Source organism: Cetorhinus maximus, chromosome 5 (assembly GCF_964194155.1).
Source record: "Cetorhinus maximus chromosome 5, sCetMax3.hap1.1, whole genome shotgun sequence".
In the NCBI taxonomy this organism is placed as follows: Eukaryota; Metazoa; Chordata; class Chondrichthyes; order Lamniformes; family Cetorhinidae; genus Cetorhinus; species Cetorhinus maximus.
The window spans coordinates 167,802,165-167,827,622 of NC_135883.1; the positions used below are offsets into that span (position 1 = coordinate 167,802,165).

The 25,458-nt window shown below is 42.9% G+C and overlaps 1 protein-coding gene across 1 annotated transcript in view; it reads right to left on the bottom strand.

Annotated features, from left to right (window-relative positions):
• Positions 1-25,458, bottom strand: part of LOC144681151 (dynein axonemal heavy chain 8-like) — a 1,659,468-nt gene that overhangs the window by 564,145 nt on the left and 1,069,865 nt on the right. Inside the window, exon 38 of the mRNA XM_078542878.1 lies at positions 15,375-15,477. Coding sequence (XP_078399004.1) covers positions 15,375-15,477 — 103 coding nt within the window. The remainder of the gene's footprint in view (positions 1-15,374; positions 15,478-25,458) is intronic.

Below are 25,458 nucleotides of genomic sequence, written 5' to 3' on the forward strand. Positions count from 1 at the left end.
TTCAACTCGATCACAACAATCAGTTAGAGAATAGCTTGGAATACTGCTAATGCCTGTGGAGGCGATGAAAGCCATCACACAAATGAGGAACAACAAAGCAGCAGGAGGCGATGGAATCCCCACTGAAATCTTTAAGCACGGAGGCAAGTAACTAACATTACAGCTCTATGCCCTTATGCAACAGACCTGGAATGAAGAGGTATCCTGAATGATCTTAAAGACTCATGATTGTGCCAATCTTCAAGAAAGGGGAAAAATCCAACTGTGGAAATTATGGAGGCATTACCCTGCTTTCCACTGAGGGAAAGATCATTACAAGAACCTTTCAGAATCAACTTATTACACTTGTTTAAGAGTTACTTTCCAAATCTCAATGTGGGGTTTAAGTCATCAAGAGGCATGGCCGACATGATTTTTACAGCTCACCAACTACCAGAACATTGTCACAAACAACATAAATCTCTCTACATAGCGTTCTTCTGATAAAAGTCTTCGACTCTGTATATTGTGAGGCACTCAGGAAGATTCTGCTTAAGTGTGGATGTCCTCCAAAATTCATTATAATCCTTTGCCTGCTTCATAATAACATGCGAGCAGTTATTCTCAACAACGGATCAATTACAGACCCTTTTGAGGTTAATACAGGAGTAAAACAATGTTGCATCATCACTCCAACTCTTTTTTCCATCTTCCTTGTTTCAAGAAAATATAATAATGTCTATAATTTTACTTAAATTATTTTGATATCGGGTTCTAGTGGTGTGTACGTCTATTGTGTGTGTGTGTGTGTGTGTGTGTGCATTAATTGGATTAAAGCTGGTCTAAAGGCTTTGATGTATAGAAGAGAAGCAGGTTTGAAATGTTAATTAGGTAAACATAGGTAAGTTAGAAGGTGAAGTGTAAAGGGGGCAATTTGCATTTTTAAATAGACCATTCAAAAGAATGGGTGAAATATTACATCCAGCCAGAAGAAGCCAAACAATGTGTTTATTTTTTCCAAAGCCTGCTAATAAAATTGGTGTTATGAAAGGGTTTTATTGTTAGAAGAGGTAAAGTTCAAAAAAACCTAGTGATACAATAAGAATTTGCATTCAAAGAGGAAAATATGTAAAAAGGAAGAGAAGGCTGTTGGTAAAAGGGGAGGGATTCTAAAATCTAAAGCCCCTAGCCTCTAAGTCTCAAGCTGCTGTCTGCAAGGACCCAGAGCTGAAAGAAACTAATTTTGAATGTGACTGTCCAGAGTGCTTTGCCAGGGGTCTGTTTAAATCTATGTGTGTTTCACTGTTGCCTTAAAGGGGGTGTAACTAGGAGTCTGATTAATTACGGGATTTTTAGAAGTTATTATAGTAGCAATTTGTAGACATTTGTATGTGCTTACAATCTTTTAATTCATAAATTTTTAATTTAGTTTTATAAAAACCTCTTGAGACTCGGCAGTCTCATTATAAGTGAATTCAAAGCCTACATCTTGAAACATACAAATTGCAAAAATTGGTTATGACGGTTGTTTCAAATTTCTCTCTGGGGTTTGAACAGCTCAGCATTTACCATCAGCTATGTCATAATAGTTGCTGTTGTGCTATGTCTGACTAGAGACAAACTTCCTGCTGGAGTGCAGCTTACTTATCAAATGCACAATACACTATTTAATCTCAGACGACTCCAGTTAAAAGCCAAGACAACCCCGACCTCAATCATTGAGTTCCAATACGTTGATGATGCTTCAGTAAGTGCTGTGTTGGAAACGGATCTCCAGAGAATCATCGACTATTTACTGAGACATATGAGAAGATGGGACCTACACTCAACATTCAGAAGACCAAAGTCCTTCATCAGCAAGCTCCAAATGCATATGCCTCAGCCCCATTGATTAGGATTCATGATGATTGCCTAGAAAATGTAGAACTCTTTCAGTACCTTGCAAATCATTTTTCACATTGATGAAGAAATTGAGCATTGCATGAAATCTGCTGGTGCAGCTTTTGGACACCTGGGGAAGCGAATGCTTGAAGATTGCAGCATCAAAACTGAAACCAAGCTCATAGTCTACCATACAGTCGTGATCCCTTCCTTACTATATGGGGCTGAAACATGGACAATGTAAAGGAGGCACCTCAAAACATAGGAGTCATGCCATCAATGCTGACTGCAGAAGATCTTACATGTTAAGTGGGAGAGCAGATGCACTAACATCAGTTTCCTCTCACAAGCAGACAGTAGAAGAATCATCTGCCATCAGCTTCTTTGGATTGGTCACATAGTTTGAACGTCAGATGCCAGGCTCACAAAGCAGGTTTTCTTCTCCCTTCTCTGTCGGGGCAGATGCAGCAGAGGAGGACAGAAGAAGCACTTCAAGGATGTGCTGAAAGCCAACATGAAGAAATGTAACATTGACATTATCTCCTGGGAGAACATCATCTTGAATCGAACCAGATGGCGGCAGTATCAGTGGGAAGGACCCTATCATTTTGGCACCCAAAGGCAACAAAATAAAAATGAAAAACAAAAGCAGCAAAAAGAACATGCCATGACTTGCACAGATTACACAAAACCAGACTTCCCACATGACAAACAAATGCTTTAGGTGCCATAAAGTCTGCAGATCCCGAATCGGCCTCATCAGCCATTTTCAGACTCATGGAAGGACAGTCATCCCATTTGTCAGGGATAGCCAATAATAATATTTAAATGTCAGTCTTCTTTTTATATTGTGCCATTCTTGTGTCTTCCTCAGGTGCAACTTACTTCTAGACTCGCTTCCAGTACCTGCTCAGGTGAAAACATACGTCCCCTTTAAGAAGTGCCGGCATGAGGTTTTAATGCTGCCTTCATTGGGTTAATTGTTCATTACAAATCCTGGACCTATTTCTGGGCCTTATGGAATTTCACAGACTAAGGGTAGAATTTTAATTGTGGTATGCCGTTCTTGATGGTGTAACTGGCACTGTGCACCATGTCCACACTCTTGCTCTTGTTGGCTCCATATGGCATGAAAAGAAATCTAAAACTTTATTATTTTGCCGTGTTAAAAAAATTGACTTTCTGCTGAGCCAGAACAGATGGCTGCTACAAGTCACATGACCACAGGATTGGCCCTTTGTTCTGGGAGCTACACCAGGCGTTACAAGAACAAAATAATTGCTCCCTCAGCCTGTGGAATCTCATTTCTCATTGCACAGCCCCCTTGTAATCAACAAAAGCAGAGCAAGTGCAAATGGACTGGCTCCCCAACCTGAACTAACACAAAAGAGTGGCATCGGAACTCATTATCCTGGAAGAGATGCTAATAGTCACTTCATCTCTCTCCTAAGGGGGGATAATGGCATTCTGGCCAGAAGCACAGAAACTGATTGTTAAGTTGCAATTAACCATTGATGGGCCATATCACATGACCCAAGCCTCTGGCCTTTCGGACAGCTTTAACATTACACCTCTGGCCTCACAGGCATCAACTGGAAAAGACTCCAACAGTCCAGCTGAACAAGCAGCCTGTGACCATCTCTCAATTCCTTGAAACCTGCTTGATTTTTAAAAGCCTCTGATCAATGCCTGCCAAGTGGTCTAAGCACAGACAGCCGTTGCAGTGCTGTTCGTTTCAAAGGTTTTTGTGCTATCATCTCCAACCAGAAACTCCTGAACTTTGACTTCTCAAACTCTGGAAATCACATAAACTAATATCAATTTCTTTGGTTCTTGTACTGTTACTATCCTTTGTGGAAAAAAACTCTTTTTCTACCTCCCCCTTACTGTGTGTGTGTGTGTGTGTGTGTGTGTGTGTGTAGCGGAGTGGCAAGTTGCGAACACTCCTTCCCCAGGTTTTGAACGTGGAATAAACTAACCTTCTGAATTAATCATGCCACGAGTTTTCTGCAAATTATTTGTAAATTGGATCACACAAACCAAGGCCAAAACTTAACATCCCGCGGGCGTTCGCGCACCTGACCCGTCCAGCCACAAAATAGCATGAGATGATGTCAGGCGGGGGTCCCGATAGCATCGCACTCGCACAATAACTCGCTCGGCAGGTATGCAGGGCAGTCAGAAGCGTTCCCGTCGACAACTAAGCGGGCAATTAAGCCCATTAAGGAGGCACATGAAAGTGATTTTTCGCGGCCCGTCCACTTTTACGGTTGGCGGACAGGCCAATTGGCCAGGCAGCCTTTACGTTTTTGCTCAAACCGCGATCCAGGGGAGACGAAATCTCTGTGGGTAAATAAAATAAGGAGAGATATCTGGGGACTATGTTTTTATGAGGTATGCTTTCAGGTGCTCGATTGTGCTGCATGGACATATTTTGTAACATTTTTGTTGTTTCGCTTATTTTGTGGAGATCTACAGCTCCCTGCCTTCAGGGAGCTCACTGGAAGCACTCACCAGTACCCGCGGTAACTTTGGCACCCGCCTTCTTCCTGCCCCCACTGGCAGTGCTAAGCCTTTCTCAGCAAGCATTTCACACTGGCTGGCCATCAATTGGTCATACAGTGTGAAATCGTGGTCAGGGGCTGATTGTGGTCAGGGGCCCATTTATCGTCGGCTCCTGGGCCCACCAATTGCGCGCGCCTGACGAGTGAAAAATTGTTTTGCTTACAGACAGTTGGAGAGAAGAAAGAAGTAAGTTTGACTGTATCTCTCCTGTTTGCAACAGAAATTGGGGCTCGTCCAGAATAAATCCATGACAAGTGAACCAAAAGTTGATCAAACAAGAAAACTTGACCAAAAATTTGACCAGAGTCCAAATCTAAGTCATGAACTGAATCTGATATAAAAGGAAGCCAAGAGGGAAAAATTCAGTGGCTAGAACAGGGTTAAGCATTTGGACCTCACTTATCAACCAGAGCAGGTAGATGGGGAGTTCAACCCTAAGTCCGAAGGCCTTCCCCTAGGAAAATTCGAGCTGGAAAAACTCAGAATGCAGCTAGAGTTTCAGGAGAGAGAAAGAGAAGCTCAGGAAATGGAAATAGAGAGAAAATAATTCCAGCTTTAAAAATTGGAAATAGAGTTAGCAGTTCAAAGGGAGAGAGAGAGACCAGACAGCTGGAAGCTGTGAGGGAAAACATCTGCCTGGTAACAGTCCCTATTCCCCTAACCCGAAACTAATCTCTGATGCCCCTAAATACACTAGATTCATTTCCAATTTGAAGAGGGTGACATGGAATCTTTTCTAGTCACTTTTGAGAAAGTAACAGGACAACTAAACTGGCCATCAAATATCTGGACTTTTCTTTTAATTCAAGGGCAGCTATCAGGGAGAGCCCAAGAGGGCTACTCCATGCTGACTCCTGACACGTCCACTAATTATAGGCAGACCACAGCTGCCATCATTACTGCCTATGAGTTAGTCCCAGAGGCATATCACCAGCAATTCCGGAACACTCGTAAGAAACCCATGCAGACCTACATCGAGTTTGAATGGCTGAAGCAAATCACGTTCAACCGATGGGTCCGGTCTTTAAAAATACAGTGCAACTATGAGGGATTGCGTGACTAGATATTACTGGAGGAATTTAGAAACTGACTACCTTCATCCTAAGCTTTACTTCACCACATATGTTAAAAATATTTCAAAACACCTTCTGTTTATGGACAGTTGGTGAAAGGAAAGAAGTATAGTTTGTCTGTCTCTCCTGTCCACAACATTCTTTCCCTTTCTCACACATTTCTAAATTATATTCTAAGTGCCTGCGGCATGCAGGGGAAGCACGTATGATTCCGTGGCAGTGGAAGCTTTTCTTTGGTGAATGCCACCATCAGCTGACAATGCAGCACTTCTTGAGGGTTATAAAAGAGCCTCCTGGGCAGAAAGGAAGCTCCGCATCACAGTCACAACTGTGCTGCCAAACACCAGTTTCCATCTTGTACAATGCCTTCCCTGGATGGCTGCATTCTGACTAGCCTCCTTTTTTGAAAAAATTCGTTCATGGGATGTGGGCTTTGCTGGCTGGGCCAGCGTTTATTGCCCATCCCTAGTTGCCCTCGAGAAGGTGGTGGTGAGCTGCCTTCTTGAACTGCAGCAGTCCATGTGGTGTAGGTACACCCACAGTGCTGTTAGGAAGGGAGTTCCAGGATTTTGACCCAGCGACCAGTGAAGGAACGGCGATATATTTCCAAGTCAGGATAGCAAGTGACTTGGAGGGGAACTTCCAGGTGGTGTTCCCATCTATCTGCTGCCCTTATCCTTCTCCATAGTAGTGGTCATTGGTTTGAAATGTGCTGTCTAAAGAGCCTTGGGGAGTTCCTGCAGTGCAACTTGCAAATGGTGCACACTGCTGCTATTATGCGTCAGTGGTGGAGGGAGTGAATGTTTGTGGATGTGATGCCAATCAAGCGGGCTGCTTTGTTCTGGATGGTGTCAAGCTTCTTCAGTGCTGTAGGAGCTGCACTCATCCAGGCAAGTGGTGAGTATTCATTTCATCACAATCCTAACATGTGCCTTGTAGGTGGTGGACAGGCTTTGGGGAGTCCGGTGATGAGTTACTCGTCGCACGATTCCTAGCTTCTTACCTGCTCTTGTAGCCACGGTATTTATATGGCTAGTCCAGTTCAGTGTCTGGTCAATGTTAACCCCCAGGATGTTGATAGTGAGGGATTCAGTGATGGTAATCCCATTGAACATCAAGGGGCGATGGTTGGATTCTCTCTTCTTGGAGATGGTCATTGCCTGACGCTTGTGTGATGCGAATGTTACTTGCCACTTGTCAGCCCAAGCCTGGATATTGTCCAGGACTTGCTGCATTTGGACATAGACTGCTTCAGTATCTGAGGTGTCACAACTGGTGAACATCATACAATCATCAGTGAACATCCCCTCTTCTGATCTTATGATGGAAGGAAGGTCATTGATGAAGCAGCTGAAGATGGCTGGACCTAGGACACTACCTTGAGGAACTCCTGCAGTGATGTCCTGGAACTGAGATGACTGACCTCCAACAACCACAACCATCTTCCTTTGTGCTAGGTATGACTCCAACCAGTGGAGAGTTTTCCCCCGATTCCAATTGACTTCAGTGTTGCTCGGGCTCCTTGATATCACACTTTGTCAAATGCTGCCTTGATGTCAAGGGTAGTCACTCTCACCTCACCTTGGGAGTTCAGCTCTTTTGTCCATGTTTGAACCAAGGCTGTGATGAGGTCAGGAGCTGAGTGTCCCAGGCGGAACACAAACTGGGCATCAGTGAGCAGATTATTGCTAAGCAAGTGCCACTTGATAACACTGAGGATGATCCCTTCCATTACTTTATTGATGATCGAGAGTAGACTGACGGGGCAGTAATTGGCCGGGTTGGATTTTTCCTGCTTTTTGTATACAGGTCATACCTGGGCAATTTTCCACATAGCTGGGTAGATGCCAGTGTTGTAGCTGTACTGGAGCAGCTTGGCTGGGGGCGCGGCAGGTTCTGGAGCACAAGTCTTCAGTACTATTGACAGAATATTGTCAGGGCCCATAGTCTTTGTAGTATCCAGTGCCTTCAGCCATTTCTTGATATCACGTGGAGTGAATTGAATTGGCTGAAGACTGGCATCTGTGACGCTGGGGACCTCCGGAGGAGGCTGAGATGGATCATCCACTCGGCACTTCTGGCTGAAGATTGTTGCAAGTGCTTCAGCCTTATCTTTTGCACTGTTGTGTTGGGGTCATTCATCATTGAGGATGGGGATATTTGTGGAGCCTCCTCCTCCAATGAGTTGTTTAATTATCCACCACCATTCACGACTGGATGTGGCAGGACTGCAGAGCTTAGATCTGATCTGTTGGTTGTAGAACCGCTTAGCTCTGTCTATCACTTGCTGCTTATGCTGTTTGGAATGCAAGTAGTCCTGTTTTATAGCTTCACCTGGTTGGCGCCTCATTTTTAGGTATGCCTGGTGCTGCTCCTGGCACGCCCTCCTGCATTCTTCATTGAACCAGGGTTGCTCCCCTGGCTTGATAGTAATGGGAGAGTGGGGGATATACCGGGCCACAAGGTTACAGATTGTGTTCGAGTACAATTCGCCTGCTCCTGATGGCCCACAGCTCCTCATGGACGGCAAGTCTTGAGTTGCGAGATCTGTTCAAAATCTATCCCATTTAGCACGGTGGTAGTGTCACACAACACGATGGATGATATCCTCATTGTGAAGGTGGGACTTCGTTTCCACAATGACTGTGCGGTGGTCACTCCTACCGATACTGCCATGGACAGATGCATCTGCGACAAGCAGGTTGGTGAGGATCAGGTCAAGTATGTTTTCCCTCCTTCTCTGGTGCTACCTGTTGCTGGCATTGTGGCATCTCTTGTTGACCGGCAAAACATAAAATAGATAAGGTACCAGGACTGGATCTGATGCATCCGAGGGTACTGAGGGAAGAGAAAGTGGAAATTGCTGAGGGACTAGTGATAATCTTCCAGTCTTCTTTAGACATGGGGTGGTGCCAGGGCATTTGAGAATTGTGAATGTTACACCCTTGTTAAAGGGGTGCAGGATAAAGCCAACAACTATAGACCACTCAGTTTGACTTCAGCGATAGAAAAGCTTCAGGAAACTATAGTTCGGGACAAAATCAATGGTCACTTAGACAAGTGCAGGAAAATTAAGGAAAGCCAGCATAGATTAATTGAGGGAAAATCATGTTTAACTAAATCGCTGGAGTTTGAGGAGTTAACAGAGAAGGCTAATAAGAGAAATGCTGTTGATGTGGTGTATATGGATTTTCAAAAGGCATTTGATACAATTCCACACAACAGATTTGTGAGCAAAACTCTAGCTCATGGAATAAAAGGGAAAGTAGGCACGTGGATAAGAAATTGGCTGAGTGTCAGGAAACAAAGAATAGTTTTTCAGATTGGAGGAAGAATTTGTAGTGTAGTGGGACACTATTTAAAACTGAGATGTGAAGGAATTTCTTCTTTCAGAGGGTAGTGAATGTCTGGAATTCTCTACGGCAGAGAGTTGTGGAGGCTAGATCACAGAGTATTTAAAGAGGAGATAGATAGATTTTTGAAATACCGGGGATTTGATGGCTATGTGGAGCTGGCACAAAAGAGGAATTGAGGCCTGGGGCAGATCATCCATGATCTTATTGAATGGCGGGGCAGGCTTGAGCGGCCGAAAGACCTACTCCTGCTCCTATTTCTTATGTTCTTATGTTCCCCAGGGGTCAGTATTGGGATCCTTGCTCCTCCTGATATATACGAATGACTTAGCGTCATGAAGAGATTAATGTCTATAATGTTATTGGAAATTATTTTTAAATTGGACTTGAGGTGGGGTCTGTATCTCTGTGTGTGTCTGTGTGTGGCTTAATTGGATTAAAGCCGCCCAGTCTGGCTGCTTTGATGTATAGTAGTTTGATATGTTAATTAGATAAACGTAAGGCTAGAAGGTAAAGAATACATTTGCATTTGTTGAATAAACCGTTCAAAAGAAGGGAGTAAAATCTTGCATCTAACTAGGAGACACCAAGTAATGTATTTATATTACTGTTGAAATTGGTGGAATGAAAGGATTATTGTTAGGAGAGGTAGAATATAAAACGTAGTAATACAATGAAAAATTTACATTCAAAGGGAAAGCTAGATATAAACCAAGAGGGGTTTGTCTGTTTGAGTCAGAGACATGTAAGATCTAACCAGCCTGTAAGCCTAAGACTGTCTGCAAAGGAACCTCATTTCGAAATCGTAAGGTCAAATGTGCTTTGCCTGGTGTCTGTTTAAAGTCTGTGGTTATTGTTGCCTTGGTGAAGATTAATTTGGGGATTTGTTTAAAAGCTATTATGGCAGTAATTTGCAGACATCTGTTTGTGTTTAATTTCTTGTTAAATTATTTAATGTTTAATTTAATTTTATATAAAAAAACCTTTTAAGGCTTTGTGGTTTTAATACGGAATTCAGAGCTGCATCTCAAACACACCAATTGAAAATATAGGTTATGACAGTTGTTCAAGCTTCCCTCTGGGATTTAAACAACTCAGCCTTTACCAACTGCTGTGTCATAATATATAGGCGGTGGTGTTCAGGGCATGATTTCAAAATTTTCAGATGACACAAAGATTGGAAACATTGTCAACTTGAACTTCAAAAGGACATAGTGGGGAACGCAGAAATGGCAGAGACGCTTAATCAATATTTTGCCTCAGTTTTCATGATGGGGACATTAGTACCACCCCAATAGTAACAGGTAGTGCAGAGGGTATAGAGAAGGAGGAACTTCGAACAATCACCATCATGAGAGAAAAAGCACTGAGCAAACTGTTGGGATTAAAGGGTGACAAGTCCCTAGGACCTGATGGCCTACATCCCAGGGTCTTAAAGAAAGTGGCAGCAAAGATATTGGATGCATTGGCTATAATATTCCAAACTTCCCTGGATTCTGGAAAGGTTCCAGTGGATTGGAAAAATGCTAATATTCAAAAAGGGCAGAAGGGGGAGGCAGAAAGTAGGAAACTATAGATCAGTTAGTTTAACGTCTGTCTTTGGGAAATTGTTGGAATCCATTATTAAGGAAGTAGTAATGGGGCATTTGGAAAGTCAAAATGCAATCTATCAGAGTCAGCATGGTTTTATGAAGAGTAAATTGTGTTGACTAATTTACTAGAGTTCTTTGAAGATGTGACAAGCAAAGTGGATAATGGGGATCCTGTAGATGTAGTATATCTGGACTTTCAGAAGGCCTTTGATAAGGTGCCGCACAAAAGATTAATGCACAAGATAAGACCATACCGAGTTAGGGGCAACATATTAGTTTCGGAAGAGGGTTAGCTAAACAAGAGAAAGCAGAGAGTCGGGATAAATGGGTCCTTTTCTGGATGGCAAGCTGTAATTAGTGGGGTGCCACAGGGTTCAGTCCCTGGGCCCCAACTATTTACAATCTATATTATTGACTTGGATTCAGGGATAGAAGGTACTATAGCTAAATTTGCAGATGACACCAAAATAGGTGGGAAAGTAAGTTGCAATGAAGAAATAAGAAATTTACAAATGGATATGGACAGGTTAGGTGAATGGGCCAAAATTTGGCAGATGGAGTTTAATGTGGATAAGTGTGAGGTTATCCATTTTGATTGGAAGAGTAAAAAGGCGACTTATTATTTAAATGTAGAGAAACTTAAGAATGCTTCAGTGCTGAGGGATCTGGGTGTCCTTGAGCATGAATCGCTGAAAGCTAGTATGCAGGCACAGCGGCAATAAGAAACACAAATGGAATATTCACAGAATCACAGAGTGCAGAAGAGACCCTTCGGCCCATTGAGTCTGCACCGACACGTGAGAAACACTTGACCTACCTACCTAATCCCATTTACCAGCACTTGGCCCATAGCCTTGAACGTTATGACGTGCCAAGTACTCATCCAGGTACTTTTTAAAGGATGTGAGGCAACCTGCCTCCACCACCCTCCCAGGCAGTGCATTCCAGACCGTTACCATCCTCTGGGTAAAAAAGTTTTTCCTCACATCCCCCCTAAACCTCCTGCCCGTCACCTTGAATTTATGTCCCCTGGAGACTGACCCTTCAACTAAGGGGAACAGCTGCTCCCTATCCACCCTGTTCATGCCCCTCATAATCTTGTACACCTCGATCAGGTCGACCCTCAGTCTTCTCTGCTCCAACGAAAACAACCCAAGTCTATCCAACCTCTCTTCATAACTTAAATGTTTCATCCCAGGCAACATCCTGGTGAATCTCTTCTGCACTGGAGGGGGTGCAATCACATCCTTCCTATAAAGTGGCGACCAGAACTGCACACAATACTCCAGCTGTGGCCTCACCAAAGTTCTATACAACATGACCTCCCTACTTTTGTAACCTATGCCTCCATTGATAAAGGCAAGTGTCCCAAATGCCTTTTTCACCACCCCACTAACATGCCCCTCCACCTTCAGAGATCTATGGACACACACGCCAAGGTCCCTTTGTTCCTCAAAACTTACTAGTGTCATGCTGTTCACTGAATATTTCCTTGTCAAAATACTCCTTCCAAAGTGTATCACCTCACACTTTTCAGGGTTAAATTCCATCTGCCACTTATCTGCCCATTTGACCATCCCATCTGTATCTTCCTGTAGCCCAAGACACTCAACCTCATTGTTAATCACCCGACCAATCTTTATGTCATCCGCAAACTGACTAATCCTACCCCCAACATAGTCATCTATGTCGTTTATATAAATGACAAATAATAGGGGACCAAGCACAGATCCCTGTGGTATGCCACTGGACACTGGCTTCCAGTCACTAAAGCATCATTCTGTCATCACCCACTGTCTCCTACAACTAAACCAATTTTGAATCCGCCTTATCAAATTGCCCTCTATCGCATGTGCATTTGCCTTCTTTATAAGTCTCCCAGGCTGGACCTTGTTAAAGGCTTTGCTGAAATCCATATAAACTACATCAACTGCACTACCCTCATCTATACACCTGGTCACCTCCTCAAAAAATTCAATCAAATTTGTTAGGCATGACCTCCCTCTGACAAAGCCATGCTGACTATCCCTGATCAAACCTTGCCTCTCCAAGTGGAGATAGATTCTCTCCTTCAGAATTTTCTCCAATAGTTTCCCTACCATTGACGTGAGACTCACTGGCCTGTAGTTCCCTGGCTTATCTCTACAACCCTTCTTAAATTTTGGCATTTATTGTGAAAGGAATTAAGTATAAAAATAGGTAAGTATTATTGCAACTGTAAAAGGCATTGGTGAGGCCGCTCCTGGAGTACTGTGCAGTTTTGGTCCCCTTACTTGAGGAAGGATGTAGTTGCATTGGAGGCGGTTCAGAGGAGGTTCACCAGATTGATTCCAGAGATGCGGGGCTTGTCTTATGAGGAGAGATTGAGCAGTTTAGGCCTATACTCGCTAGAGTTTAGAAGAATGGGAGGAGATCTAATTGAGGTATATAAGATGCTAAAGGGGATAGACCAAGTAGACGTGGAGCAGATGTTTCCCCTTGTGGAGCATTCTAGAACAAGAGGCCATAGTTTTCGGCTAAGGGATGTAGATTTAAATCAGAGATGAGGAGAAATTACTTTTCTCAAAGGGTCGTGAATCTATGGAACTCACTATTTCAGAGTGTAGTGGATGCCGGGATGCTGAATAAATTTAAGGAGGAGATAGACAGATTTTTAATTAATAACAATTTGAAAGGTTATGGGGAGAGGGTGGTAAATTGGAGTTGAGGCCGGAATGAGATCAGCCATGATCATATTGAATGACGGGGCAGGCTCAAGGGGCTGAATTGCCTTTTCCTGCTCCTAGTTCTTATGTTCTTATGACATGTTGTTGAATTGGGCAGACAAGTGGTAGATGAAGTTCAATGCAGAGAAGTGTGAAGTGATTCATTTTAGCAGGAAGAATATGGAGAGACAGTATAAAATAATGAGAGAAACTCTAAAGGAGGTGCAGGAACAAAGGGACCTCAGTGTATATGTACATAAGTCATTGAAGATGGCAGGACAGTTTGCGAGAGAAGTTAATAAAGCATATAATATCTTAGGCTTAATTAATAGGGGTATTGAGTACAAGAGTAAGGAGGTCATGTTGAACTTGTATAAGACACTAATTGGGCCTCATCTGGAGTACTGTGACTGGTTATGTGCGTCATTATTGAGGAAGGATGTGGAGACATTGGAGAGAGTACAGAGGAGATTCATAAGAATGATTCCCAAGATGAAGAACTTTGCTATGAGGATAGGTTGGAGATGTTGGGACTGTTTTCCTTGGAGAAGAGAAGGCTGAAAGGAGACTTCATAGAAGTATTCAAGATCCTGAGGGGTATGAACAGAGAAATTGTTCCCATTCAAGAAAGCATCAAGAACTAGAAGGCACAGATTCAAAATAATTGACAAAAGGAGTAAAAGTGACGTGAGGAATAATTTTTTCATCCAGAGGGTGGTTGGGGTCTGGAACGGACTTGCTAAGAGGGTGGTTGAAGCAGATTTGGTCGAGGTATTCAACAGGGAATTGGATTGCTATCTGAAAAAAAAGAATGTTCAAGGTTAAGGGGATAAGGCAGGGGAGTGGGACCAGGTAGAATGCTTTTTCAGAGAGCCAGTACAGGCTTGATGGGCTGAATGGCCTCCTTCTGCAATGTAAAGATTCCATGATTCTGTAAAGAGCCCTCCTTTGTCGCATCCTCTCCTACGGCTCCCAGAGTTGCAGGAATATTGGTCATATGAGCCCTAGAGGTATTCCAACAATTGAACTGTGTGAAGAAGGCAGACAGTGATATGAGAACATGTGTGTCCATGAATTTCACCCATAGACCTGACAAGCAATGAGATTTTCAACTCCTTCCATTGTCGACAACCAAAACAACAACACTTACACTGAGGGCACTACGCCCTTCCCTCTTCTAGTCCTCGATACCCTGTCCCCATACACCTTACCCTCTTACCCCTAAACACGCCTTTGCCAGTCCCAACCGTCAATGCAACCTGCCATTCTCCTGTTCCCCTCCTTTATGCTTCAGCGTTCAGCAAGGAGAACCACTGACCCTACACACAATGGCACAAAGTGGACTGATACACATCACCTTTAAACAAATGTGAACCAGGCGCCACATTCGCACATGGCTTTATCTTGAAGGTATGATGTAATTATAAAAAGTTTCACGCTGATGAGTATTCATGGTACGCTAATGTACTACAAGTACAAACCTGCCACAGGTTGGCATGAGTCACAACACACCGTAAACATGCCATTGACTTAATCTCAGCATCTCAACCTGCCATCAGTGAAACGAAACTCGGCTCCCACCTAATTCAGTCACCATGCATGCCCCGTTTCCCACTCGCTGGTGTAGTATAAGAGTCTGGCACATACAGGGTTAATGTGGGACTGAGTACAGTATTGCCCACATAGTGATGTAAAAAGGCACATGACCCAGACCTCGGGTGAGTGTGGTGTTGAACAAAGACACGTTAAGACCTAGACATGGAAATACTCCTTGCCTGTACCTTTTACTGTATTTGTATATAGTCACAAGTATAACTGTAATAAAGACTTACTGTTAACATACAGAAGACTGCAAAGACTTCTTTAACACACATGTTCTGCAACCAATACCATCCCAACAGCTGGTTCCACAAACCCCCCCCCCAATATGACTTGCTGTGATGGAATTTTAACTCACAACTACTGAGTTCACTAATTCAGTACCAAGCCTTCTAATGTAATAATAATGAGAAATGAGTATCTAAAACATAGAAAACTGGCAAATTTGGGTTTTGTACAGCAGTTTGCATTCCAATTACTAAGCTTCATATTTGTTTTCCTGAACTTTTCCTTGGCAATCATAAAGGAGCTGAGAGTGTTACAGACAATGGTTAATGTATACATTTATCTTTGTTTCCTCAGTTTTTTTAAGTTTGCAAACACATGATAAAAACTACTCAAACAAACCTGGATGGTGTGTGAGTCACTGGCTTGTCCAAGGATTTCCAGTAAAGTTGGATCTGATACAAAGAAGAATCTAGGAAATAGCAATCTTTTCTTTTCTAAATATCTGTTAAAAAAATAACATTAAAACATATCAGTATATTTCTAACTCCAATTTCCTATATCTAATTATCCTGTGGTTTTGATTTTCCTTATTACAATTAACATCAGATCACCAGTGGGGATGTTAATGGTGAATCAGAGTATAAGCTAAGCTTAATATTCCAAGTATAGTAGAAGCTAAATTAATGCTTAAGTGCGTCTTCTATAGTCAAAAATTTTCTCCAGGCATAAAAATAGTAAAATGGTGTTTTTTAATTATTATTATTTATTGTTTATATGGGGGAGAGATTGAAGAACTCTGAGGTACACAGGGATCTGGGTGCCCTGGTACATGAATCACAAAAAGTTTGTATGCAGGTACAGCAAATGATTAGGAAGGTAAATAGAATGTTGTTTATTGAACGGGAATGGAATATAAAAGTAGGGATGTTTTGATACAGTTGTATAGGGTATTGGCGAGGTCAAATCTAGAGTACCGTGTACAGTTTTGTTCTCTTTAAGAAAGGATATAGGACAGAATCTTCCAGTTCCACCAGCAGCAGGGAAAGTGACGGGTTGGGGAGCTTAATTTGCTGTGAGGCCAAAAATCAGTTTCCAGAATCAAGCTGAACGTTTGGAAATCTGTTCTCGGGACTTTAAAGGTGGGTTAAAGGCAGGCGGGGTTTCCCAACGAACAATGTCGGGAAGTCCTTTGCCATGCATGTCATGCATGTCCATTAAAAGGCTACCTTGCCAGGATTAAGTTCCCCGCGAAATTAAGTTGGCCGCCAGTCAGAAATTAGCATGAGCACTTTTATGACAGTGTTTTAGTGGCATGCACCTGGTAAGCTTCACTTTTTCCATGACTTTGAAGTCAGTTGATGCTGCTTTCACCTTCTTGGGGACCCTCATAACTTGATTCACATTGGGTGCCGGCAGCAAAAACTGTGTGAAGGCTGGAAATGGAAGACAGGCAAAGGGTGGACGTGGGGAGTGGTGGGGCAGGGTGGCAGGTTGGAGTGAAGGCAGAGCATGAGAGGCAGGCGAAGTGTGGAAGCAGGGTAGGGTGGAAGGGTGGAGCGAAGGCTGAACAGGGGAGGCAGGCAAAGGCTGGAAGGAGGGTAGGGTGGAGCAAAGGCTGGACAGAGGAGGTAGGCGAAGGTTTGAAGCAGGGATTAGGTGGAAGGGTGAGTGAACACTGGACAGGGGGGATGAGTGTCTTGGGAAGGGAAGGAGAGAGTGCCGGGCAATGTAGGAGGACACTGTTCAGAGAAGGGGAGAGAGAGGGTGTCCTAGGATGTGGGGCCGATGCTGTCAACAGTGGTGCCCTGGGCTTTGAACTCAGGGTCAAACAAAAACAGAAAATGTTGGAAAAACTCAGCAGGTCTAACAGCATCTGTGGAGAGAAAAACAGAGTTAACGTTTCAAGTCCATATGACTCTTCTTCAGGGCTTTGATGAAGAGTCATACGGACTCAAAACATTAATTCTGTCTTTCTCTCCACAGATGCTGTTAGACCTGCTGAGTTTTTCCAGCATTTTCTGTTTTTGTTTCAGATTTACAGCATCCGCAGTATTTTGCTTTTATATTTGAACTCAGAGTATTGGGCAGAGGAGAGAGCAATCACAGTCAGAGTGGGGAGCAGGATGTGGTAAGTTGGCAGGTCCAGGGTGATAGTCTGGTTGGTGAAGGTTTCATAGGGCCTGTCACGGAAGCGGATTACAGAGGTGGCTCTGTTAATGGGAGGGGTCAAGGTGGGCATGGGGACAGTAATGGGAGTCAGCTCTTAGGGGAGTAAAGGCATGTGGAGGTGGATGGTAATAGGTCCAGGGTAATGGGGTGAAGCTCAAGGGTGACAGAGGAGAGAGGAATGGTGATATTAGGTAGGTCAAAAGTGCTGGGGGAAGTTGGCGGGTGAGAGAGGGACTTTTTTTCTAGTCTCTCAAGGGATATGGGCGTCACTGGCAAGGCCGGCAATTTTATTGCTCATCCCTAATTGTCCTTGAGAAGGTGGTGGTGAGCCACCTTCTTGAACCATTGCAGTCCATGTGGTAAAGGTACATCCACAGTGCTGTTTGAGAGGGAGTTCCAGGATTTTGACATGGTGCAGGGCCAGAAGGAGCAACGGCCTGGGTAGCAAGAGGCAGCGGGGCCTCAAGAAGGTCAAGATGCTGGCGAACAGGGTTCACAGCAATGACAAGCATTGGCCTGATCATGGGTGTAGATGGTGCAGTTATCTACAAATGAGCGAAAGGCAATGCTGGAGGCACCTTCAGATGTCCCGGAATGTGGTTGCTCATATCTGCCAGCTTCTTCATGATGAGCTTCGGCCACAAGGACTTGGAAGAAGTCCCATGCCGGTGGCATCGAAGGTCACGGCTGCCTTAAACTTCTTTGCCAATGGCTCCTTCCAGGGATCCACTGGGGAAAGCCAGGTTTCGCGGGCCTTACCAAATTGAAAAGAAATTAAGTGGTGAATTATTTAGTAAGAACTGCAGATAGAAGAAAAACCCAGAGGGTATGTCATATAAATATGCTCAAAACGTACTTCGCTATGGAGGTTAACAAAAATTAAGAAGTATTAATGGTGATGACTCAGGAAAAGGAAGTAGGGATGGAAGATTCTGAAATTGACTTTCCTCAAATTCAACTGGACAATAAAGAAGTGCTTAAAAATTTAAATGAAATACTGAGTTACCTTCCAGATAAGAATCAAAGTGACTTGAGAGAGCTATTACAGTCACATAAAACTACATTGGGGATAAATTGGGAAAAGCAAAGGTAGCTGTACATGATATAGACAAGGGGAATTCTGTTCGAATTAAGCAACAGACTTATAGGTTGAATCCAGTAAAACTATCAGAAGTGAAAAAAGAAATTGAATTTATGCTCAGGAATAACATTGTTGAGTTGAGTTGCAGCAATTGGAGTTCACCTTTTGTGATGGTACCGAAGCTGGATGGAACACGAAGACTGTGTGTGGATTATTGAAAGGTGAATGCAGTGACGAAAACAGATTCATATCTTATTCCATGTTTGGAAGACTGCATTGATAAAGTGGGACAATTAAAGTTAATTACAAAGATTGACTTGCTGAAGGAATATTGGCAAGTACCTCTATGAGAAAGGGCACAAGGGGTTTCAGCTTTTGTAACACCAGATGGGCTCTATCAGTTCAAAGTCATGCCATTTGGTATGAAAAATGCACCAGCAACCTTCCAGCGGCTAATATATAAGGCTGTTGCTGGACTGAGTCACTGTGCTATGTACATTGATCATTTGGTGGCATTCAGTCAAACATGGGATGAGCACTTACAGCATCTGGGAGAACTATTCAATCATCTACAAGAAGCTAATTTGCTGGTGAACTTGTTTAAGAGTGAATTTGTGAAAGCACAGGCCATACTGTTGAACATGAGAAGATGGCTCCGTGAGATGTAAAAATGAAGCCGATTGACAAGTTCCCAATGCCTTCAATGAAATGGGAAGTTTTACAATTTCTGGGCATGAGTGGTTTTTACAGGAAGTTCGTCCAAATTTTAGCAGTGTGGTTGCTCAATTAACTGAACTGTTAAAAAGAAGTTCAACTGAACATCAGAGTGCCAAATTGCATTAAAAAATCTGAAAACTGTGGTGACAACAGTTTTAGTAACACCAAATTATGCCAAGCAGTTTAAAGTGGCTATTGATGAAAGTGATGTGGGTATTGGTGCCGTCTTGTTGCAGGAAGACAACACAGGTATTGAAAAGCATGTGGGATATTTGTCAAAGAAGTTAAATATTCATCAACAAAAATACTCCACCATTGAGGGGGAAACATTGAGTTTGGTACTGGCATTGCAACATTTTGAAATTAATGCTGCCAATAATTCATCTGAAACAATTGTTTACACTGACCATAGCCCATTTTTGGAAAAGTTTCCAAACCAGAGTGCGAAACTGTTTAGATAGAGTCTATTTTTGCAACCATTTAACTTGCACATTTTATATGCGGCTGGATGAGAAAACCTAATTGCAGATGCATTATCAAGGATTTAAGGTGTAAGGAAGATTGGGCATGTGAAACCTGGGAAATAAAAGGACTGAAATGGACTATTTCTATTGAATCCTTGGGCATGGTATCATATTTATACATGTATCTTATAATGTAATAGTATAGTGTATAGAGATAAGTGGTAATTAATAGGAAAGAGGTTCAGAAAATGAAACCGTCTTTTTGAATTATCACGGTTCATTTTCTAAAAAAGGATGTGGGGTCAAGAAAACAAGAAATTGTAATATTTTCCTTCTGTTAATAATCATATTTCTTATGCACTGGATAACAGGCAGCTGGGGTTTACAAATATGGTAATTGGAGTAAGAGTAAGTCTAAAACCAACAGTAAGAAGTGATTTTGATATGTTAATGAACCAAGAGGATCTTCAATCAGAGTTTTACATAAAGGAGTGGTTTTGAATAGAGTTGTTTTAGTTTGAAGGGGGATATATGCAGGTTGTAAAGATTTGTTTTTTATAAGTCTAAGAGCTAGGGTAAAGAAACAAGTCTAGTCAATTCTGGGAAGAAAGCATTTCTAAAGAGACGAGTTGAGACAATAAAGATGTCAAAGGGAAGGAACGCATTTAAGGAACAACTGAAGCCTAGGTGGGGGTATCTGTTTAGATTTCCCAGAAGACAGCAGGATGGCTGGTCAGAACTCCCAGAAGACAGTGTGCACAAGGCCAGACTGGGAGAACTAAGTGCGGTCAGTCTCAGAGGACACCCTAAAGGAAAAAGGGCACTGTGTGGTAAAAATTACTGGAATTCTATAGATTTTGAAATCTATAAAGATAGTTTCTGAACAGTAAAGGGGAAGGTTACCTCTGAGAGTAAAGTTAAGATCTTGTGGAACAGTTCTAAAGTACTGTTTACTGTGTGAAGCCATCCTTGTGTTGAAGTGTAATTGTGTTTTTTTTTTGCTTTATTTTTTCAATAAATGTTTACTCTATTATAAAATCATCATAAGTAGTCGGAGACATAATTTCCTGATTTCAGAACCTCTCCTCATATTATATAAATTGCAAAAAAATATTTTGGCAGCAGTTTCAATCTTTTGGGATTTGGGAAGTTCAGCATTTACCATCAGCCCTGCCATAGCAATTCATCCTACCAAAATGTATACCTCAAATTTATTGGTATTGTATTTCATTTACCAATTTTTTTCCCATTCTGCAAATTTATTAATGTTCCCCTTTAATTTATTGCAGATCTGCTCAGCTTTGGCTATCCCCATAAAGCATATGTTTGTAAGACCTGGGTCCCAATTCCTGTGTGGGCTTGGAAAAACCCAATATACACACATTTGCACCTTCAAAAATGCACACTCAAACCATGTGTAACTTTGTGCAGGATTTTTGTCGTTTCACACAGGGTCAGCTTCGCAGTGCTATTGTGAGCCACGATGAAGTGCGTGAAAAGTGTGGGTGCAGAGGCGGGCCAGATGTTAATACAATATCCAAGCTCCCAAATTGTTTAAAAGGCCCACTAATTCTCACCATTCAGCTGCTCATGCCCCATTCATGACCATGCCATGCCATGTCCTCTCATTTTGCCCATGTCACCATGTCTGCTCCATTGCCACATACTCAGTATACAGTATGCACAGTCCTCAGGAGTCATGCAATAGCAATGAAAATTATTTCAAAATTATTGGAATAAAAAAACCTCTAACAATCGAATAAAACATTGAATTCAAACACTCTATTATTGTCACTAGACAAAAACATTCCAGTGCCAAAAAGACACTCCAGTACAAAAACTGTGCCAATTAGGTTTGGAAACAAACAAGAAATAACAGCAAAGGCATATTTTGTTATTACAGCTTCTTAAAAGTTTCAATCTTTCTTGTTTCAATGGGCCACCTGCTTAGCTGATGCTCTTGGCAGTTTTGGGAGTCCAGCCAAGCATTCATAATGGTTACAGTTGTTTAACAAGGCCTGAACAATCTCCATCCACCACCACTCTCCTCTGCCTGGCTGAACTTGTTCTCTCACTGAACAATTTATCTTTAAACTCGTCTCACTTCCTCCAAATAAAAGGTGTGGCTGTGGGTACCTGCATGGGCCCCAGTTATGCCTGTCTCTTTATGGGGTATGTGGAACATTCCTTGTTCCAGTCCTACTCAGGCCCCCTCCCACAACTCTTTCTCCAGTACATCGATGATTGTTTCGGTGCTGCTTCATGCTCTCGTTTGGACCTGGAAAAATTTATTAATTTTGCTTCCCATTTCCACCCCTCCATCACTTTCACATGGTCCATCACTGACACTTCCCTTCCCTTCCTTGACCTCTCTGTCTCAATTACTGGTGATAGCCTGTCCACCAGTATTCATTACAAGTCCACCAACTCCCACAGCTACCTCGACTACAACTCCTCATACCCTGCTTTCTGTAAAGACTCCATTCCATTCTCTCGGCTCCTTCACCTCCGTCACATCTGTTCTGATGATGCCACTTTCCAAAACAGTGCTTCTGACATGTCTTCCTTCTTCCTTAACCGAGGTTTCCCACCGGCGGTAGTTGACAACCATGTCCGACCCATCTCCCACAACTCTGCCCTCGCACATTCCCCTCCTTCCCAGAACCATGACAGCCATAATGGGGTCCCCCTTGTCCTCACTTTTCACCCCACCAGCCTCCGCATTCAAAGGATCATTCTCCACCATTTCTGCCAACTCCAGCATGATGCCACCACCAAACACATGTTCCTTTCACCTCCCCCCATCGGCATTCCATAGGGACCGTTCCCTCCGGAACACCCTGGTCCACTCCTCCATCACTCCCTATACCTCAACCTCCTCGCACGGCACCTTCCCATGCAATCGCAGAGGGTGCAACAACTGCCCTATTACTTCCCCCCTCCTCACTGTCCAAGGGCGCAAACACTCTTTTCAAGTGAAGCAGCGCTTCACTTGCACTTCCCTCAATTTGGTCTACTACATTCGCTGCTCCCAATGCGGTCTCCTCTACAATGGGGGGAACAAACGCAAACTGGGTGACTGCTTTGCGGAACACCTTCGGTCTGTTCGCAAGGATGACCCAGATCTTCCTGTCGCTTGACATTTCAACACACCACCCTGCTCTCATGCCCACATGTCCTTCCTTGGCCTGCTGCAATGTTCCAGTGAAGTTGAATGCAAACTGGAGGAACAGCACCTCATCTTCCAATTAGGCACTTTACAGCTTTCTAGACCTAACACTGAGTTCAACAACTTCAGATCATGAACTCTCTCCTCCATCTTCACCTCTTTTTGATCCCCTTTTTTCAAATATTTAATTTTTAATTTTAATTTTTATATATACATTTTTCCCCACCATTTCTATTATTATTTTTTAAATGTATTTCCATTCATTATTTTATCCCCACCTTTTAGCCTATTTTGATCTTTTCTCCCACACCATCTTCTCCCCCCACCCCCACAAGGGCCATCTGTCACTTGCTCATTCTGCTTTCTACTCTTAATGTCACCATTAGCACCTCCTTTAGCCAGTATCCCCACTATCAACTCCCCTTCGACCTTTTGTTTATGACATCTTTTGCAATCTCTCCTTTGCCTCCACCTATCACTGGCCTCCTATCCAGCTTCATCTGTCCCACCCCCCTTAAACAGTATATATTTCACCATAATTCTACCTCTCCTTAGCTCTGAAGAAGAGTCATCTGGACTCGAAACATTAACTCTGTCCTTCTCTCCACAGATGCTGTCTGACCTGCTGAATTTTTCCAACAATTTTTGTTCTTGTTTCAGATTTCCAGCATCCGCAGTATTTTGCTTTTATATTTGAGGTACATTGCCTGAAACTGACAGCACAGGATAGTACCCCATTCATATTTCAAAGTTGAGTGCCTGCCAATCAATGGAGGGGAGCAGGTACAAAGATTCTTTTTCAATTTTCAAAAGCAGGTTTTTTTTTCCAAAAAACAGAGCTGTCAATTGATTTAACTCATAGCACAAAGCATGAAGGCAGAGGCTGACAGGACATTTTTTCATTCAGTTTTTAATTGATTATGGTTCTTTTGGCAATAGGGAAAGTACCGTACAGCATGACAATAACACAATGCTGGTCAATTTAAAGGTCAACTTACCTTTACAGGGGAACCCTATAATGAATCTCTGCATTATAAGCACATCTACATTACAATACAGCATCTAACAGTGACACTGAAGGTGTCAAAATATTTTACAGAATATTCCTAACTCCTCAGCAGGCCTCCTCCAATGATCATGAACTCTCAGAGGAGATGAATTTTTTGGGCTTACAAAACCTGCAACAGCACACAAAAATAGTTTGTGGGAGGAAATATAGTTTTCCTGTGGTCCTCATAAAGCGCTCCTTGCCAAAGAAGAGGGGGGTGTGTGTTTGCAGGCAAGGCCTTCCTGACTGTCAAAAAGCCACACGAAAACGGTATGGGGTTGGGAAGGTACAGGAAAATTGTTCTTACAGCAAAAAAAGACAAAGTTCAGCATTTTATGAACTAATTCTCACCTCCATTGGGACATGAAAATCCAGCCCCTTGGCTTTTCTAATACGTTGCTGACTGCACTTAATAACAATCACTGCAGATAACAAAGGGTAGAACTTTTAGGTTGGCAGGCGGGCGCCATCAGCGGGTCTGGGATCAGCCGGGGAATAGGCCGCTGACCGCGATCGGCCCCTGACCGCGAATTCACAGTGGCTGGCTAATTAACGGCCAGTGAGCGTGCAGCGCATGCTGAAAGGCTGAGTGCTGCCGGGGTGGGGCAGGAGGAGGGTGGGTGCTGACGTCAACACAGGTGCGGGCGAGCGCTCAGAGAAAGTTCCCTGAAGACAGAGAGCTGCCTTAGAGAACTGAAGATGTGAACAACCTAAAACAAAAATCACAGAAATTGGAAAAAAGTGTCCAAAATTCATAATCAGTCACCTGAAAATGTAAGTAATGAAAATGCTGTCCACAGAAATGTATTTCTAATTTATCATGGAAACCTCATTCCGCCCATCAATGAGGTTTCCTGAAAAATACAAAGGCCACCTGGCCGATTCGCGCACTCACCAACCGCAACGTTGGACAGGCAGCAAAAAATCTCTATTAATTGCGTTGTTAATGGGCTTAATTGCCGTCTTAATTATGCACTGCCGAGTTTAGCGCACCCACCGACTGAAATATCGTGTGAGTGCACTATGACGCCGGGACACTCGCCTGACATCATTACACGCTATTATACATTTGAATGGGTTGGGCGTGCGCCCACACACTCAGCAAAAAATTCTGCCCATGACTTTTCCCACCTTAAAAAACAGAATCACATTAATTTTAAACCTCATAATCAATGAACAAGAATGTCTGAATGTAAGAAATAGGAGCAGGAGTAGTTTAGTTGGTCCCTCAATCGCTCTCTGCTATTCAATAATATCATGGCTGGTCTGATTGTGGCATTAACTCCATTTTTCCAGCTGGCCAAAATAAGCCATGACTCTCTTGTAGAGCAATAAATCTATCTTTCAGTTTTGAATGTATTCAATAAGCGAGCCATCAATGCTCTCTTGAGCAGAGAATTACAAAGATTAACAACACTCTAAGAGAAGAAATTCCACACTCCTGTCTTAAGTGGGAGATTTCCTATTTATAAACAGTGTCCCTTTGTTCTAGAACCCACCAAGAGGCAACCTCTCAGCGTTTACCTTGACAAGCCCCCTCATAATCTTATATATTTCAATAAAATCACTTCTCATATTTTCTGCATTCCAATGGGTATATACCCAAGCTGCTCAACTTCTCCTCATAAGACAATTATGGATAAAAGAGCTGGTCTCTAGAGGTGAGGTGAGAGTGACTGCCCTTAACATCAAGACTGCATTTGACCGAGTGTGGCATCAGGGAGCCCTAGCAAAACTGGAGTCAATGGGAATCAGTGGAAAAACTTTCTGTTGGTTCGAGTCATACCTGGAACAAAGGAAGACGGCTGTGATTGTAGGTTAATCACCTCAGATCC